The sequence below is a fragment of the Amblyraja radiata genome, chromosome 5 (assembly GCF_010909765.2).
Source record: "Amblyraja radiata isolate CabotCenter1 chromosome 5, sAmbRad1.1.pri, whole genome shotgun sequence".
In the NCBI taxonomy this organism is placed as follows: Eukaryota; Metazoa; Chordata; class Chondrichthyes; order Rajiformes; family Rajidae; genus Amblyraja; species Amblyraja radiata.
In genome coordinates this window covers 62,447,882-62,466,202 of record NC_045960.1, presented here as the reverse complement: position 1 = coordinate 62,466,202, position 18,321 = coordinate 62,447,882, and the positions used below count along the sequence as shown (strand labels likewise).

At 47.4% G+C, this 18,321-nt stretch overlaps 1 protein-coding gene across 1 annotated transcript in view; it reads right to left on the bottom strand.

Moving 5' to 3' along the window:
- Positions 1–18,321, bottom strand: part of pinx1 (PIN2 (TERF1) interacting telomerase inhibitor 1) — a 105,585-nt gene that overhangs the window by 52,486 nt on the left and 34,778 nt on the right. Inside the window, exon 5 of the mRNA XM_033021372.1 lies at positions 9,790–9,882. Coding sequence (XP_032877263.1) covers positions 9,790–9,882 — 93 coding nt within the window. The remainder of the gene's footprint in view (positions 1–9,789; positions 9,883–18,321) is intronic.

Genomic DNA, 18,321 nt, shown 5'->3' with positions numbered 1-18,321 from the left:
CAAAAATTTACAACTTAAGGAGCTCATCGAGACATCGAAAAGTGATAAAATAAGTAACAACGCAAAAGAAAGTTACAATTGTATTGTTGACCTTCCAATACTATTAAATATGATGTCACCTAAAATGTTTTTCACAACCTATCAAACAAAAGAAGCCCAATGGTGTTGTGGGAAATTTAACAAAAGCTAACATTCCCTTTTGTTTCCAGACAAAAGCTGGGAAGCTGCTTTAATCTCAAACAATGTACAAAACTTAGGGACTTGAACACAAAGGAATAAATGAAATCCTTTGAGCATTTTCTACAAAGGTTCAAAATGGGTTCAGAATTCCCACTTCCTAAGATTTAATCGTCCACTGGAAGTATTATCTTTATAGGAAACACTGTCACATGGGAGTAAGCAGCTCAGCGTCCCCCCCCCTCCCACCCCCGTATTTATTTATTTCCCCCCTGTAGATGGGTTATGCATGCAACCTATAATGTAGTTACCTCATCACCACTAACCACGCCCCATCATATTAGTATAACTGTAGTATCCTCCCTTTGTTCCTCCCACTAGGTCCCAGTACGCCTGAAGGCTGGATGCAGTCAGTGCTGGGACGTGTGTGCCATGTGCTATATTAAACTCTCAGTAAAGGTTACAGTGTGTCAGCTATCACTCATTTACATGGTGTCAGAAGTTTAAACTCGCTCTCCCGTTTATCGGTTTTCATTTATTTTGTCCCCGTTAGTGCCCAGTGTTGGGTTTCCCTTGACATGGCATCCTCATGCCGAAAGCCATCTCCCCTTGTCTTCGACGCTGACATTGCGGAGCGATGGTCGACTTTTGTGATGGACTACACTCACTACGTCAATATTGCGCACCGGAACGACCCAGCCGCGGTCAAAGCATCACTCCTGCTCAACCTGGCCGGTCCCGACGCAATGAAGAGAGCTCAAGCCTTTGTCTACGAACCAGCAGTCCTGGATGACAACGACCAGCCGGTCGAGCCAGCTGAATCGGCCGACGACCCGGTATGTCTTTTGCGCAAGTTCGCGGAGATATGCGACCTGCCCTCCAACCGTATACTGGAGCGGGCCAGGTTCTTCTCACGCAAGCAACAGCCGGATGAACCTGTTGAGTGCTTCATCGCTGACCTGCGGCACCTTGCCCAGCGGTGCCGATTTGAAACCATGCGCGACCAGCTCACCAGGGACATTCTCGTCACTGGCATGATTGATCAGAAGCTACGTGCCGGCCTGCTGCAACGGCCTGACCTAACCCTGACTCAGGCAATGCATGCGTGCTGCATTGCCGAAGTGGTCACCCCTCCGCATGGGCAGAGGGGGTCTGACAGCCGAGCCATAAATCTAACTGGTGTCGCTGGACAACGACGTATGAGGGACAACTTTCGCACTCCACCGCGGCCCGTTCGTACATCCCGGGTCCCGAGATCTCAAAAGTGTCCAAACTGCAATTACGTGCACTCCACAGAGTCACAGTGCCCAGCCCTCGGGAAGACCTGCAATTTCTGCGGGAGAATGAACCATTTTGCAGCTGCCTGCCGGTCCCGTGGGAAAGTGCCCTCAGCTCCCAGACAACTCCTAAACAACCTTCTGCAAGTTGATAGCGAGATGGATTCTCAGTCCTCTGTTGACGCTGCCCCCGGCTCTGAGCTCAGCTATTCCACGGGAGATGTAAGTATTTACACTCTCCTCCACAGCCGATCTCGCCTCCCTGATCCTTCTGTGAATATAACTGTAAACAATAAGTCCTTCTCTGCTAAGCTGGACACGGGGGCGAAAGTGAACGTATTGTCAACAAAGCTGTTCCACATGATAAGGAATAATGAGCTGCTGATTGCAGATCGCTCTGTTTTGCGTGCCTATGGGGGAGAGGAACTAACACCTGTGGGGAGGGCGACCTTCCACTGCGTGCTGCAGAAATCTTCCCAGGACCTGTCTTTCTTTATTCTGGACAGTGACTGTGTGACGTTGCTGAGCAACCAGGCCTGCCAGGATCTTGGTCTGGTGTCTTTTGACCGTACGGTCCACGAGGTGCAAGCTGTGATGGATCCACTTTCCGAGTACCCAGACCTGTTTGACGACAAGTTGGGGAAGCTGCCGTTGGTGTACAAGATCGTGACTGACCCATCTGTGGTGCCTGTGATCCGTCCACCCCATAGAGTGTCGTTCGCCATGAAGGGCAAGGTGGAGAGTATGCTGAAAGACATGGTCAACATGGGAGTGCTGGAGGCTGTCAGCGATCCAACCGAATGGGTCTCCACCATGGTCGCCACGTTGAAGAAAGGTAAAAATGAGATACGGGTATGCATCAACCCCAAGGACTTGAATATGGCGATTAAACGGCCCCACTACCCCATGAGGACTGTCGAAGATGTTGCCGCCCAGGTGGGACAAGCCACTGTGTTCTCCGTCCTCGATGCCAGAAGTTCGTTTTGGCAGATACCCCATGGACAAACGCTCCACGGACCTGACCACGTTCAGCACGCCCTTCGGCAGGTTTAAGTTTTTGCGGATGCCGTTCGGCATCAACTCCACCAGCGAGGTATTTCAGCGTTCAATGGAATTGTTTGCAGGTCTGCCCTGCGCGATCATTGTGGACGACATTCTGGTCTATGGGAGGGATGTGGCCGAACATGACCGCAACCTCCGACGTATTCTGGACCGTGCTCGGCAGATAAATTTGAAGTTTAATCGGTCAAAATGCAAGTTCCGGGTGCCTGAGGTCACATATGTTGGCCACATTTTCACGGCCCAAGGGTTGAAGCCGGACCCGCAAAAGACCAGCGCCATCTCAGAGCTGCCCGCCCCGACAGACGTTGTCAGTCTGCAGCGTTTCCTGGGTATGGTGAACTACCTGGGAAAGTTTATCCCCGACCTCAGCGAGTTGAGCGCACCCCTGAGACAACTCACAAAAAAGGACATTGCCTGGGCATGGTTTCCACACCACCAGCAGGCGTTTGACCTGCTAAAGACGAGGCTGGTCAGCACACCTACTCTGAAGTTCTTTGATCTACTGCGTCCGATCGTGGTCACTTGCGACGCCTCTCGATTTGGACTGGGTGCTGCCTGCCTGCAACCCCACGCTGGTGACTCGCTGCTGCCCATCTCCTATGCCTCCAGGATCATGACGGACACAGAGCAGCGCTATGCACAGATAGAGAAGGAGCTGCTGGCGGTGGTTTTCGCGTGTTCGAAGTTTAAGGACTTCCTATTTGGCACCAGGTTCACCGTTGAGATGGATCACCAGCCACTGGTAACGATACTGAACAAGCCCATACACTGCGCTCCTGCCAGGCTACAGCGGATGATGCTGCAGCTACAGCGCTTTGACTTTAAAATCATATATAAGAGGGGCACCGAGATGCATGTGGCTGATGCACTGTCCCGGGCCCCCCGCGACCAGCACCCCTTCGAGCAGTCGGACTTACAGGTACTGAACGTTAACTTCGTCCCTTCTCAGCAACTACAGTGCTTGGTTGCACATACCGCAAACGACCCCGACCTGCAGCAGCTTGCTGCTGTCATCAAGCGCGGGTGGCCCACCAAACGGAATTCGTTGCCTGCCTGCGTCCACCCCTATTTTTTGGTCCGCGATGAGTTGGTCCTCCGGGACGGCATTATTATCAAAGGACACAAAGTGGTCGTCCCTGCCTCGCTGCATGGCTTGTATTTTGAAGCCGCCCACATGGGGCATCCCAGGGCAGATGACACTATCTCGTATGCCCAGGAACAGTACTACTGGCCGGCCATGGCTAAGTACATCCAGGCCAGGGTGGATTCCTGTCCGGACTGTAACTCTCTTGCCCCGCATCAGCAAAGACCGCCGCTTTTGCAGCAGCCTGCCCCTGACATGCCCTGGTCTTCTCTGGCTGCCGATATTTTCGACTGGCGTGGGAAGCAATACCTTGTGCTAGTAGACTCTTACTCGAATTGGTTCGAGGTGGACGTCCTCCCTGCCATCACCTCCGAGATGGTGATCAGCAAACTTCGCTGCCACTTTGCCACGTTTGGTTCCCCTGTCCGGCTGCAGACAGACAACGGACGCCAGTTCACCAGCGCCGAATTTCGAGCGTTTGCTGCAAAGTGGAACTTTAATCATTTCACCAGCAGCCCGGAGTACCCGCAGAGCAATGGTCTAGCTGAACGGGCGGTCCGCAGCGCTAAGCACCTGCTTGAACAAACCCGCCTCTCCAACGGGGATTTCTATCAGGGTCTCCTGAACCTTCGGAACATTTCCAGACAGTACCATGGGATCCCCTGCCCAGCGACTCATGTCCCGTGTTGTCCACCCTCCGATGCCTATTGCCCAGCAGTCCCTGATGCCCAAAGTCCTGCAGCCTGCTGATGTTCAGCAACGTATTGCCCAGAAGCACGAGATCCAGCGCCGCTCGCATGACAAATCCTGCCGCCCTCTTTCGCCACTGATGCCTGGACAGGTCGTCCGTTTGCAGACGTCCACCGGCTACTCCCGACTTGCCACCGTCATCGGGTTTGACAGCGCGCCACGGTCCTACCTCGTGGATTTTGAAGGGACTGTATACCGACGCAGCCACCAGCACCTGTTGGCGGTTAACGAGCCCAAACCACCTCCTGCGATTCCGTATACCCCTCCATCGCGTGTCGAGCCTTCCTCCACTAACGTACCCTCTGCTCCCTGCATGCCACGGTCGGTCCTCTTGCCTCGGGTACCCCCCCCTGCTCCTCCCGGTTTTGCTCCCCAGGCTCTGTTGTCCCCTGCAAGGTTTTCTCTTTCTCCCACTTCTGCTCATTCTACCCCTTCTGTTTCACCTGGCTCACCTGTGCCTCTCCGTTCCCCCTCCAAGCTGGGTTCTCCACCCACCTTCTATCCCCCTCCTGTTTCTGTTCCTGTCCCTCCTCCTATTCTTTCGGGTGGGGAGGGTGAAGGTGCTGTGCGCACTCGCTCGGGTCGGATTGTAAAACCTCCGGCTCGCTACGGAGAGTATGCTTAGCTTTGTTGTAACTTGTTTAAATTGTAAGGGGAAGGATGTAGATGGGTTATGCATGCAACCTATAATGTAGTTACCTCATCACCACTAACCACGCCCCATCATATTAGTATAACTGTAGTATCCTCCCTTTGTTCCTCCCACTAGGTCCCAGTACGCCTGAAGGCTGGATGCAGTCAGTGCTGGGACGTGTGTGCCATGTGCTATATTAAACTCTCAGTAATGGTTACAGTGTGTCAGCTATCACTCCTTTACACCCCCCATCATGGATTTATAATTTAATAAATTTTATTGAGCCATCAAAAAATGGGTACAGATTATGTTGCCATATCCAAGCTCCTTTTTTCCAAATGTACATATCAAAACAGAACATTTGAGTATTATACAAACAATATGGACGGGCATGTTTATAAAAACATATAAATAAATAAATAGATGAATAAATAGATGGAGACGCACACACACATATATATATCTCAATGATGGGGGGTGGGAGTAAATAATAAATTTTAAAAATACATAAGTAAAGTGCAGAAGGTGAGGTGTGTGTGTGTGTGTGTGTGTGTGTGTGTGTGTGTGTGTGTGTGTGTGTGTGTGTGTGTGTGTGTGTGTGTGTGTAAACCTCTGGCGACTCATGGATACCTTGGGTCGCGGCCAAGGTCACCAGAGGTTTCTGTTCAGCTTTTCCTAAATACGTTCCTCAAAAATATGGATCTTTCAGGTGTATGGCGCATCGACAACCCTGCTGGTAGACTACTCTTTTTACTCCTCAGTACATAACTCATACAGTAGAATCGATTACTTCCTGGTAGATACTAAATTAATACCCTTTACAACAAATGTTAAATATCACAATATTGGGATCTCAGATCACAGTCCTCTCACTTTTCGCTGTACTTGAAAAACATGACCTCATCATATAGAGTCTGGAGACTGAACTCGCAGCTACTAACTGAAAAAGAGTTTTGTGAATATTAAAAAACCCAAATTAATATTTATTTTGAAACAAATTATATCCCAGAAACCACCCCTGCCACATTGTGGGAGGCCTTTAAAGCCTATTTGAGGGGATGTGTAATCGAAATTGCAAGAAAAAATCCAATAAAAATAGAAGAATTAGAAAAATAAATCTAACAATCGGACAAGGATAACGCACTTTCTCCCTCCCCGATTTACATAGGAAAATAGCAAATTTAAGATATCAATATAATCAATAGCAAAAATAAGCAAGGCGTTTTTATACACCAATCAAAAACACTTTGAATTCGGAGACAGACCGCACAAATTATTGGCACGACAGCTAAGAAAAATGGAGACTGATCGAACAATACATAAAATTAAGAGTAACAATGGAACAGCGCTCAGTGTTTTTGAAATAGCACTGTTTCACCATAGATCCGCCCTTGCCACGAGTACACTGCAATTACATACTACCTATGTTGTGGCGAGGATTAAAAGTTGTAACATTTTGTAAAGAGGCAACAACATCACTAGCTGAGTGTTGCCCTCTGAAAAATATATTTACATTATTTGCTTAGGACATGAGCAACATGAATTATGCCACATTTAATGTCAATTCTTGTTTTCCTCAAGGAGATGCTAACCTTCTCTTTGTTATTATAATTCAAAGGCATTAAGTGTCAAATAATGATCATAGAAAATACAAATTTTCTTCCCAACAGATTAGTGAACCAGCTATTTTAGTTAAATACAAAAATGCAAGTCCTAATCTTTTTTCCCTTGCTGCCAATTCACAATTAGATTTCTTAATATTTAAGTCATAGCTTGGCAGAATGAAACATGAACTCATGACTGAACAAGGGTCTCTACCCGAACGTCACCCATTCCTTCTCTCCAAAAATGCTGCCTGTCCCACTGAGGTACTCCAGCTTTTTGTGTCTATCTTCGGTTTAAACCAGCATCTGCAGTTCCTTCTTACACGCCTTCAGGTTTTTGGTCCAATATCATAAGAACTATCCTGAACTCTTCATATGTAATATATATCAAACAGAACTAGGAGTCGCTTTCTTAGTAATTTATCCATAATTCTTATCATGTAGGACTGTCAAGGATTGAATCTAATAATATTTTTAAACCATTATGAATTAATTAAAAAAAACTAATTCAAAAAGGATATGTGCCAGTCTAGTGATTTCCTCTACGATAAGGAGATAAACAAAGATAGCTAAGACTGAAGGTTAAAGGCCGGTAGGTGGCGCAGTGGTAGAGTTGCTGCTTTACAGCACCAGACTCAGGTTCAATCCTGACTACGGTTGCTTGTCGGTACAGAGTTTGTACATTCTCCCCTTGACCTGTGTGGGTTTTCTCCAGGATCTCCAGTTTCCTTCCACACTCCAAAGACGTACAGGTTTGTAGGCTAATTAGCTTGGTATAATTGTAAATGTCTCTATTGTGTGTAGGATGGTGTTAGTGTGCAGGGATCGCTGGTTGGTACGGACTCAGTGGGCTGAATGGCCTGTTTCCGCACTGTATCTCTAAACTAAGCATGACAATAAAACTAACCAATTGCTTCCTTCCAATCAGGATCCACTTCCAAAATCATCTTTGGACAGAACAGAGGGATAAAAAAGCATAGCCAATTTGAAGAGTCTAATGAGACTCAGCCCTTTCAAACTAAAGAACAATGGACTCTGGTAAACTAAATTGATTTCGCCCATGACCACAATTCGTAAGACATTAAACTAAAAATGAATTGTGGTCTTCGTTCAGACCAATTGCAAAAATGCACTATGGGCACCATAAGCTTTAATTGGAGTTAACATTGGACCTATTAAAGAAATGCTTTCACACTCTAATAACACGATCAAGAGTAACTAGCAGAACAATGTGATCGAACAGGCTGCAGCAACGTTCATCTAAATCTAACTAGTGCAAAATTGAGGGAAACTAATGACACATCAATCTACCTATAATTTCCTAACAAACCATAGGCAACCTCTAGCTTAAAGTTAATATTTCTAGAGCTGACTACTCCATTGTTGAGGAGACTCCCTTGAGGGGAAATTGGAAATATGGATCCCCATCGGCACAGCAGTGCTATGGAGCTTTGACTTATTAGTTGGATTGAATTAATTATTTGATTTTCCTTGTTGAGATTACAGCTGAGCACAAAATAGCAACCCAGACCACAGATGGTGTCAAATGATCTATCTCTCTCAAAAGTGGAGTAACAGTTTCTTTTGAGAATATGTCACCGTTCTCTTGTCAAACTATATATTTATGAAATACACTGTGTGGTTATTTTTAACACGTCCATCTTCTTCTTTCTGCAAATTAAACAAACTAAAAACTAAACAAGGAAAATCAATTGTTTGAGAAAACATATCTTTAGCAGAAGTGCTTGTAGTGCTCTATATTTCCAGGAAAACTACAGCCAAATTACAACATATCTTAAAAGGGCAATTTACGTACAATTTGTTTATGTTTGTTCGGCCGAGTCCATGCGCCTGCAAGCAAGGTATTTTATAGTACAGGTGCACAACCTTTTATCCGAAAGCCTTGGGACCAGACACTTCTCGGATTTCGGAATTTTTCGGATTTCCGAATGGAAGATTTTTAGCGTAGATTAGGTAGGTAGCGCGGGCGGCTTGAAAAGTCTGGAGCGGCTGCCTCCTCCCCGGAGACCAGGGAATCATTGTAAATCATTGCTTAAATGTTAGTCAGTTAGTTTGGAGGGATTTTATGTGGTGGGGGGGGTGAAGGGGGAAACTTTAATTCTTAGTCCCCTACCTGGTCGGAGGGGCGGGGAGCGGGGAGCGGTAAATGCCTTACCGGGTCACCATGCAGTAAGCTCCGGAGCGCTGTGGCCGCCGACTCCCAACATCGCGAAGCTGGGGCTGCGGGCAGCGCCGGTTGGAGCTCCGACCCCGGCAACTCTACCCCTGGCTGCGCGGCGCTCCAAATCCAGTGCCGCCCGCGGCCGGATGCCCGCAGCCCCAGCTCCGCGATGTTGGGAGTCGGCGGTGGCGCAGTGCTGGGATACCAGCGGGGAGCGGGCAATGCCTTACCGGGTCGCCGTGCGGTAAGCTCCCGAGCGCTGTGGCCACCGACTCACAACATCGCGGAGCTGGGGCTGCGGGCGTCCGGCCGCGGGCGGCGCTGGATTTGGAGCACCGCGCAACCAGAGGTAGAGTTGCCGGGGTTGGAGATACAATCGGTCCCGCCCACGGCCGGACGCCCGCAGCCCCAGCTCCGCGATGTTGGGAGTTGGCGGCCACAGCGCTCCGGAGCTTACTGCACGGCGACCCGGTAAGGCATTGCCCGCTCCCCGCCTCTCCGACCAGGTAGGGGACTAAGAATTAAAGTTTCCCCCTTCACCCTCCCCCCCCCCTTTCACATAAAAGCCCTCCAAACTAACTGACTAACATTTAAGCAATGATTTACAGATGTTTAAGTGTCTCCCCGGTCTCCGGGGAAGAGGCAGCCGCTACAGTAGTACAGACCTGGGTTGACCGTGAGTCGTTTCGGGTCAAGTTTGGCACCAAACGCGAGCTTTGGTGTGCAGACGACATCCTGGAAAAAATGTCCGGTTTTCGGAGCTTTTCGGTTTCCGGAACTCCGGATAAAAGGTTGTGCACCTGTACCTGTACCACACTGTACTTGAGCACATGACAATAAATTTGAACTTGGTACTTCTTTGAAATCATAGGTGATGCTCCAAGACACATGTAAAATATCCATTGGTTAGAAAATTATCAGTAATAATTAGATATCAAATTTAAGTAGAGAATGTTGAAAATTAAGTATTAATAGGATAATTAATAGGAATAACAGGATACAAAGTGCTATGCTCTCACCTTTGGTGTATTTATGATAGTGGACTCGTTTCTTGGAAGACTTCGATTTCTCTTCAAGGCTGAATAATGCCTTATCCCCAGTTGCTGTCGAGTCTGTAAAAACAGAAGCTCATAACATTTAGTTTGGAATTAAACGATCGCTGGATTTAATTGAAACAACAATTGTTGTAATATAAAGCAGTGCGGCCAAGTTTTGTCAGAGCATTTCAGTATTCTAATACCTGAAAATCAGTAATTTGCTGAGGAAATCAGTATTTTTATGTGGTGCCATTTTGCTGAAAAAAATATTTTTTTTTAATGTGTGGTCATACCGATGTAAGAGTATAAGAATGCATAACTTTGCTACCAATTGACATGTCTTCTACGCACCTTACTTGACAGTGCATTCATTGCCATCTCTTTGTATACTGCTGTTTGAACGGCTGCTTCCTGCTTTTAGTACCAGATGATGTAGAAGCCATTTTGCATTTTTAATCCCCATTCTTTCTAATCTTGTCGCGTCTGATGCCTCAACTCGCAACAACTTCGCATCCACCACGCCACATGGTACGTAACGTGCGTGAGCGCCCGTGAAGCCCCGACCAAAGATCAAAGCCACAGTAGGTCATGGGTAATTTTTCGCGCCATCTTAATGTGCTCGTGATTACTGTCAAGGCTTCCACATCTACAGCTCACTGACTGAATGATACAGATGTCCTGACTGAATATCACACCCTTCCGATCAATTATTTTAAGATAAAATAGAACATGCCAGAGAACATGTTACTTTTTGCTGCGCCCATTTTCAAAATATTCATTTATGGGCGGAAATTGCTTTTAAAACACTCCCTCCCTCCCTCTCTCTTTCCCTCCCACCCTCCCTCATCCTTCCTTTTTTTCTCCCTCCCCTTATTCCCTCCCTCCCTCTCGCCTTCTCTCCCTCCCTTCCCCTCTGTCCCTCCTCTCTCCATCCTCTCCCTCTCTCCCTCTACCCCTCCCTCTCTCCCTCTACCCCTCCCTCTCTCCCTCTACCCCTCCCACTCTCCCTCTCTGCCCTTGAGCCCACCCACCATAGCCCATAGCACTATGTTTAAAGCCCATAGCGCTCCAGCTGGTAGCGCTACATTCCGCAGTTTTGGGGACAGAGCCTTCTCCAGGGCAGCTCCCAGGCTCTGGAACTCCCTCCCCCAACTGATCTGCAATTCCGTGTCCCTCACCATCTTCCAGCCCCGCCTCAAGACCCATCTCTTCACCTCTGCCTATCCTTAGCCCCACGTCCCCTTCCCTTTTCATCTGTGCTTGTATTGCCTCATATTGTGTTTTGAATTGAATTGTGTCTTTAATTTGTGTACTAGTCATGTCTCTATTTATTTCATTCCGCTTACGTTTTTCCTCTACTTGCTAAATTTTTGTAAGGTGTCCTTGAGACTCTTGAAAGGCGCCCATAAATAAAATGTATTATTATTATTCCCATAGCGCTGTAGCTGACAGCTCTTCGTTTAAATTCCAACGCGTTAAACTGACAGCGCTCTGTTTAAACCTGGAGCGGGACAGCGGGACTTTTATTTACATGTAAATCTGAACTGATGTTTCATCGGGTCAGAGTTGGAAACAGTAGCTATTGAAAACACACACCCATAAACACTATGGATAATTTTGTAAACGACATCTGCGCCACAGCATTTATGAACGTTTCATACAATAAAGCTGATATAAGGTACGTAGGGTGGGTATCGATTAATTCTAGACAGATTAAAAAAATAATCTAATCACATTAATTCACTCAGGGTGTATTATGATGTGCCTTACTGTATGAAGTGTACAGCAAAACTTGCACTTCCAGAGTGGTCTATCGTGTTGTTTCTTCAGCGGACCACGGATTTATTTTAAGAGCAAAACATATAGTGCTGGAGAACTCAGCAGGTCAGGTTGGATCTATGGAGGGTCCAAAGAAAGGTCTCAAACCAAAACGTCACCTATTCCTTCTCTCCAGAGATGCTGCCTGACCCGCCGAGTTACTCCAGCATTTTGTGTTTATCCATGGAGGGAATGGCTAGGCGACTTTTAGAGTCGGGTCCTTTCTTCAGACATTTTTTAAGTGGTTGGGAAAGATCGAAAATTTCAAGTATTTAAATATGTTGTTACGAATATAACTAGTGTGGAGAAAATTCCATAAGCCATAATTGGCACATACATACGTAAAAGTAGAAATGTAGAAAGTTACAGTGTGTAAAAAAATAGATAATACGAGCTTTGTAGTCTCCTTGTGATTTTCAGTCAGGACGTCTGTATCATTCAGTCAGTGAGCTGTAGATGTGGACGCCATTTAGCAGCGGTGTCAAGTTAGGTATACTTTGTTTTTACCCCGCAGACGATGCTTACTCTCAAATCGCATACCTTACCTCTATTAGCCCTCTACATAAACACAAATTGTCAATGCCTCTTCGAGGTCTACTAAATCACCCAGTTGCAGGTACAGCTGAAGGGATTTGGTGCTCGGAACAATGACCACATTAGAAGATCCTGAAATCATATCTGAAACCATATCTGAGCATCCTGAAATCATACCTCATGAGCACAAGTCAAGTAGTGAAAGATAGCCGGGCGACGCTATGAATTTATATGTATTTTAAAAATCCGATACCCGTTTAAATCTTTCAAAAGCTACAAACACAACGTGATAAATAACACTAAATAAAACTGAAGCAAATACAGGTGCACAACCTTTTATCCGAAGATCCAAATAACGAAAACCTCCGAATAGCGGCCATTTTTTCGGTCCTTGAAGAAAGGTCCTTGAAAACGTTCACCGAGGGCGGCTCGCAGAGGTGACAGCGGAACCTCCGGGCGGTCCTCGAAGAAAGGGGAACTAAATCCCCATTCATAAAAGAGAAGATGAGGGTATATTGCGCGGGAGGGTTAATAATTGACAATATGCTGCTGCCTGCCCGCTGAGTTAAAAAGTTCCCACGGTAGACTCACGATACACAGCGCAGATTGTCGCTCCCTTCAGTTTCACTCCACCTACGCCCCTCTGCTTCCCGGCCATGTGTGTGACCCCTTCCCTCCCCTCTCCAGCTCCCCGCCCATTGCACCGGCACGGGGGCTTTGCACTGTCTTCACGGCGGCGATTGCAGCAGGACCGTGCCAGTCACCGGAGACGTCAGGACCAATTGGACACCAACACCCAGGCCCACTGCAAGCACGGAGCTCCCAGATACCCACTCCAACTACAGAGGAACCTGGGTTGCGGATGACGGGGCGCAGCTCCGGGCGATGTAGGGCCCTGCCCCGGTCTTGATGTTGGAGCCCCCGGCGGGCGCTAGCAAGTCCGCGGCAATTTACAGCCGCGCCGGGCGTTGTAAGGCCCCCCTCCAGGTCACTCTCAACCCCGTAATTCGGGCGGGAGAAGTCGCCGTTGCCGGTGCCCCGCAAAGCAGTCTCCCACCGGGGACCCGCGAGCTCCCGGTGTCACCATCCACCGGCGTCGGGTCGCAGCAGCTCGCGCCCGCAGCTCTCCACGCTCCGAAGCCGACCAGCTCCACGGAGGTAGGTCCGTAGGTCCACAGCTCCCACCGCCGCCCACCGACCCCCAGGCCCACTGCAAGCACGGAGATCCCAGAGACCCACAGCCAGCAGCAACTCCAGCCCAGCCCCGTTCCAACTCGAGGAACACGTAGGGGCAGAAGCTGATGGTGTGCAAGGTACGTCTTGTTCTTGGGGTGGCGGATGAGGGGGCGCAGCTCGGGCTGTGGGCGAACTGCCACTTGTCGCTGTAGCGGCCAAAGATCATAGAGGAGCTCCTCTATGATCTTTGGTAGCGGCCCATCGTGGAGCGGATTCCTCTGGAGTTGGAGGGGGAGGGGGTATTGTGCTGTTTGATCGCCCCCTGCTATCCCAGGGACAGGGAGACACAGCGGCTTTTTAGACTGGTGGGCAATCACTTCCAAAGTTCTGCCCACACAGTCAGTACACCTCTCCTACACTGCATTTCATACAAACATTTATTCTGCAAGAAAAAACGACATTGAAGACTCAAACTCGCGATCGAGTAACTGCCAGGATCAAGGCGCAAACTCGCGACCTTGCGGATATGAGCCGAGCACTCTACCACTGAGCCAGCCATTAAAATCTACGCTAAAAGATTTCCATTCCGAAGACCGACAAATTCTGAATTACGAAAAGTGTCTGGTCCCAAGGCTTTCGGATAAAAGGTTGTGCACCTGTAAAGGCAAACAGAACTAAGTGTACCTGCACGCCAAGAAGAAACCCGTACTCGCGGTCCGGAGCTCTTAATCAGTGAGTTTTAAGAAATTCTCCCGTGAGTTTTATTTAAAGGAATGTGGTGTCAGTAATACTTGAAGGTCAAAACACAATTATATTTACTGAAGAATGAATATCGATGTATTGGTGACGCATTGTATAACTATTTGTTAACTACTGGCAGTTAAAAAGTGCTAACAATGGCCGTTAACACATCGTTTTCGTCTCAGAGGAATCAAGTGATGACTCCAATCTTTCTGCAGTACTCATTAAACCCGAGCTTTTTAAAAATGTAAAATTCCAAGACGATAGCGGTGACTCGTTGTTACGATTATCTATGGTCGTTTCTTTTTAATCCCTATTTAACAACGCAAAATCGTATTTCCGTATTCTAATCGCATTTCCATACGAAATACGAAAAATCCGTACTACTTGGCAGCTATGATAAAGAAAAAGCTCTTAGATTTCTAATTTGTGAAATTTTATCCCACTATTTGTGGTAGGAAAATTACTGGGGAGGATTCTGAGGGATGAAATATACCAATGCATTTGTACCAAGACAGAGGATGATTAGCGTCACTACGCAGTTTTGTGCGTAGAAGATAGTCTCACAAATTAATTGAGTTTTTTTAACCAAGAAGGTTGATGACGATGGGGCAGTTGATGTAATCTAAACGGACTTCAGCGAGGCCTTTGAAAAGGGTTCACCTGGTAAGCTGCTCTGGAAGGATAGATTACATGGGATCCAGGGAGAAATAGCTAACCAAATACAGAATTGGCTTCATGTCAGGAAGCAGAAGATGATCATGGCCTTTTTTTTTGGACTGGAGATGAGACAGTGAAGATGGTTATCAAGAATTACCGCAGGATCTTGATTAGATGGACAAGTGGGCCATGGAATGGGAAATGGAATTTAATTCATGCAAGTGCGAGGTGTTGCATTTTGAGAAGTCAAACCATGACAAGATCCTCACTGTGAATGGCAGGGACCAGCAGTCGCCGAAAAAGTCGCGTAAGTGGGACAGGCCCTTTAGACTGTGTTAGTGTGTGCAGTGCACCTTTAATGGTCCTCCTGACCCAACAACTTCACATCACTTTCAACATGGACTAGTGATGTGAATACAATATTTAGTTCGACTTCAATTTCCATCATGAAAATTGAAGTCAAACTAAATGGTGCATTTACATTACTATGATCGCTTTCAGACCGAAAAAGGTGAATTTATTATGGGGAACAAGGAAATGGCAGATGAGTTGAACAGGTACTTTGGATCCGTCTTCACTAAGGAGGACACAAACAATCTTCCTGATATAGGAGTGGCCAGAGGATCAGGGGTGACGGAGGAACTGAAGGAAATCCACATTAGGCAGGAAATGGTGTTGAGTACACTGATGGGACTGAAGGCTGATAAATCCCCGGGGCCTGATGGTCTGCATCCCAGGGTACTTAAGGAAGGGGCTCTAGAAATCGTGGATACATTGGTGATAATTTTCCAATGTTCTATAGACTCAAGATCAGTTCCTGTGGATTGGAGGGTAGCTAATGTTATCCCACTTTTTAAGAAAGGCGGGAGAGAGAAAACAGGGAATTATAGACCAGTTAGCTTGACATCGATGGTGGGGAAGATGCTGGAGTCAATTATAAAAGATGAAATAGCCGAACATTTGGATAGCAGTAACAGGATCGGTCCGAGTCAGCATGGATTTACGAAGGGGAAATCATACCTGACTAATCTTCTGGAATTTTTTGAGGATGTAACTAGGAAAATGGACAGCGAGAGCCAGTGGATGTAGTGTACCTGGACTTTCAGAAAGCATTTGATAAGGTCCCACATAGGAGATGCTTATCAAATGCTTTCTGAAAGTTCTCTCTCTCCCCTCCTCTCTCTCTCCCCCCTCCTCTCCCCCCCCATCCTCTCTCTCCCCCCCCCCCCATCCTCTCTCTCTCCCCCCCCCCCTCCTCTCTCTCCCCCCCTCCTCTCTCCCCCCCTCCTCTCTCTCCCCCCTCCTCTCTCTCCCCCCCTCCTCTCAACCCCCTCATCTCTCTCCCCCCCCCTCCTCTCTCCCCCCCCCTCTCTCTCCCCCCCTCCCTCTCTCTCCCCCCCTCCTCTCTCTCCCCCCCCTCCTCTCTCTCCCCCCCCTCCTCTCTCTCCCCCCCTCCTCTCTCTCTCCCCCCTCCTCTCTCCCCCCCTCCACCACCTGCTCTTGCCAGCACAGTAGCGATGAGCGCAATTACAATTTTATGATGAAATTAGTGGCTTACTTCAAGCAGATTACATTTGATCACATAAACAAGGAAGTACATCATGCCTACATTAATTATTGAAAAATCAGCCTATTTGTCCGCTATGCGAAATATTTATTGCACCAGTACCAATCTATTTCATAACTTTAGAAAATCCCCAGTGATTTAGAAATGTATTTTGAAATCCTCCCAAAATAGTAACTAATGTATAACGAAGTATTGATTTTCCAGAGCACAATTTTAATAAACTGCTCACATGCCAGATAATCGGTAGAGAAAATGTGAAATCCACCTTTCAACAGTTTGCAAATATTTTCCACTGGCTGTAGTTAGAAAAAACATGGTGTAATCAGGGCTCTCGCTTAACTTTTTTTCCCTTTTGCCAGCCGGGCAACCTAGGCAGCTTTTTAGGTTGCCAAATTGGATACATCGCGGGGCGGGCGATGCCTTACCTGGGATCGCCGTTTGGAGCTCCGGAGTGCTGGGCCTGCTGCACCGACATCATGGAGCTGTGGTTCGCGGAGCTCCCAACGAGGGCGGCGCTGATCAACATCGCGGTGTCCTTTGACTCCGCCCGGCTCGGCCTGTGGACTCGGGAGCCGCGGACTCCGGTGGGAGGTGGCTGATCTGGAGGTCCGGGCCGCTGAGGATGTTCTCCGTAGGGGTTCGGCGTCGGTGTTCCATCGTTCCCGGCGTGAGGGCCTGAGCATCGGCCCGCCCGTGGCGGTGACTGCGGGTGCTCGGGAGGCCCCGACCACGGGAGGCTGGTTGGACTATGGTACCTTCCTCAACTTTGGTGCCACTGTGGGGTTATGTTGTGTCGTGGACTTCTGTGTTTGTGCTTTTTTTAAATATGTTTTATTTATTTATTATTTATTTTTATGGTGCTTGACTGTAAGGAAAATCCATTTCGTTGTCTCTTATGAGATAATGACAATAAATTGAATACAATACAATACCAAAAAAAATGACAGTTTAGGTGGTCATTTAAGACGGCTTGCATGACACGTGCGATAATGTGTTCGGACGAAGTGCGTAGTTATCAGTCAGAATTATGGTCAATGAAGCATTCACATATTATTTCTGCTTCAAATAGTCACAAACTAAACATATTCACCAATCAAGACATGATATATACCACAATGACATGCAGCAAAATTACAATATAGTATCTCATCTCCTTTTACACGTTGCAATGAATGCAATTTCTATTATTTCTTTCCACTTCCAAACAAAATTCAGGTTGGATTATTCAGCGTATGATCAACCTCAGTGAGACCAAGTGCAGGCTTGGCGATCGCTTTGCACAACACCTACACTCAGTTCGCAATAACCAACCTGATCTCCTGGTGGCTCAGCACCAACTCCCCCTCCCATTCCGAATCCAACCTTTCTGTCCTGGGCCTCCTCCATGGCCAGAGTGACGCCCACGGCAAATTGGAGGACCAGCACCTCATATTTTGCTTGGGTAATTTACACCCCAGCGGTATGAAAATTGACCTCCAATTCCAGGTAGTCTCTGCTTTCCTCTTCTGCTTCCCAGCTCTCCCTCAGCCCAGTCTCCGCCTCTTCCTTTCTTCTTCCCACCCCCTGCACCCGAAACGTCGCCTATTCCTTCGTTCCATAGATGCTGCCCCACCCGCTGATTTTCTCCAGCTTTGTCTACCAACGGGATCCCACCACTGGCCACATCTTCCCATCTCCTCCCGTCTGCTTTCCGCAGAGACCGCTCCTTCCGTAACTCCCTGGTCAATTCGTCCCTTCCCACCCAAACCACCCCCTCTCCTGGCACTTTCCCTTGCAACCGCAGGAAGTGCTACACTTCAGTATTCAGTATTTACTTTAATGTCATTTTAACTGAGTACTTACATACACAGATGAAACAAAAAAAATGTTTATCGATCAGTTACCATCAGTGCGGTTAATAAAAACAAAATAAATACATATAGCTTAAAATTTATTTTTTAATTACCATATCTAAAAATAAGCCTAAAAATTGAAATAAAAACAGACATTCAGACCGAACAGTGGCTTTACTTTGACAG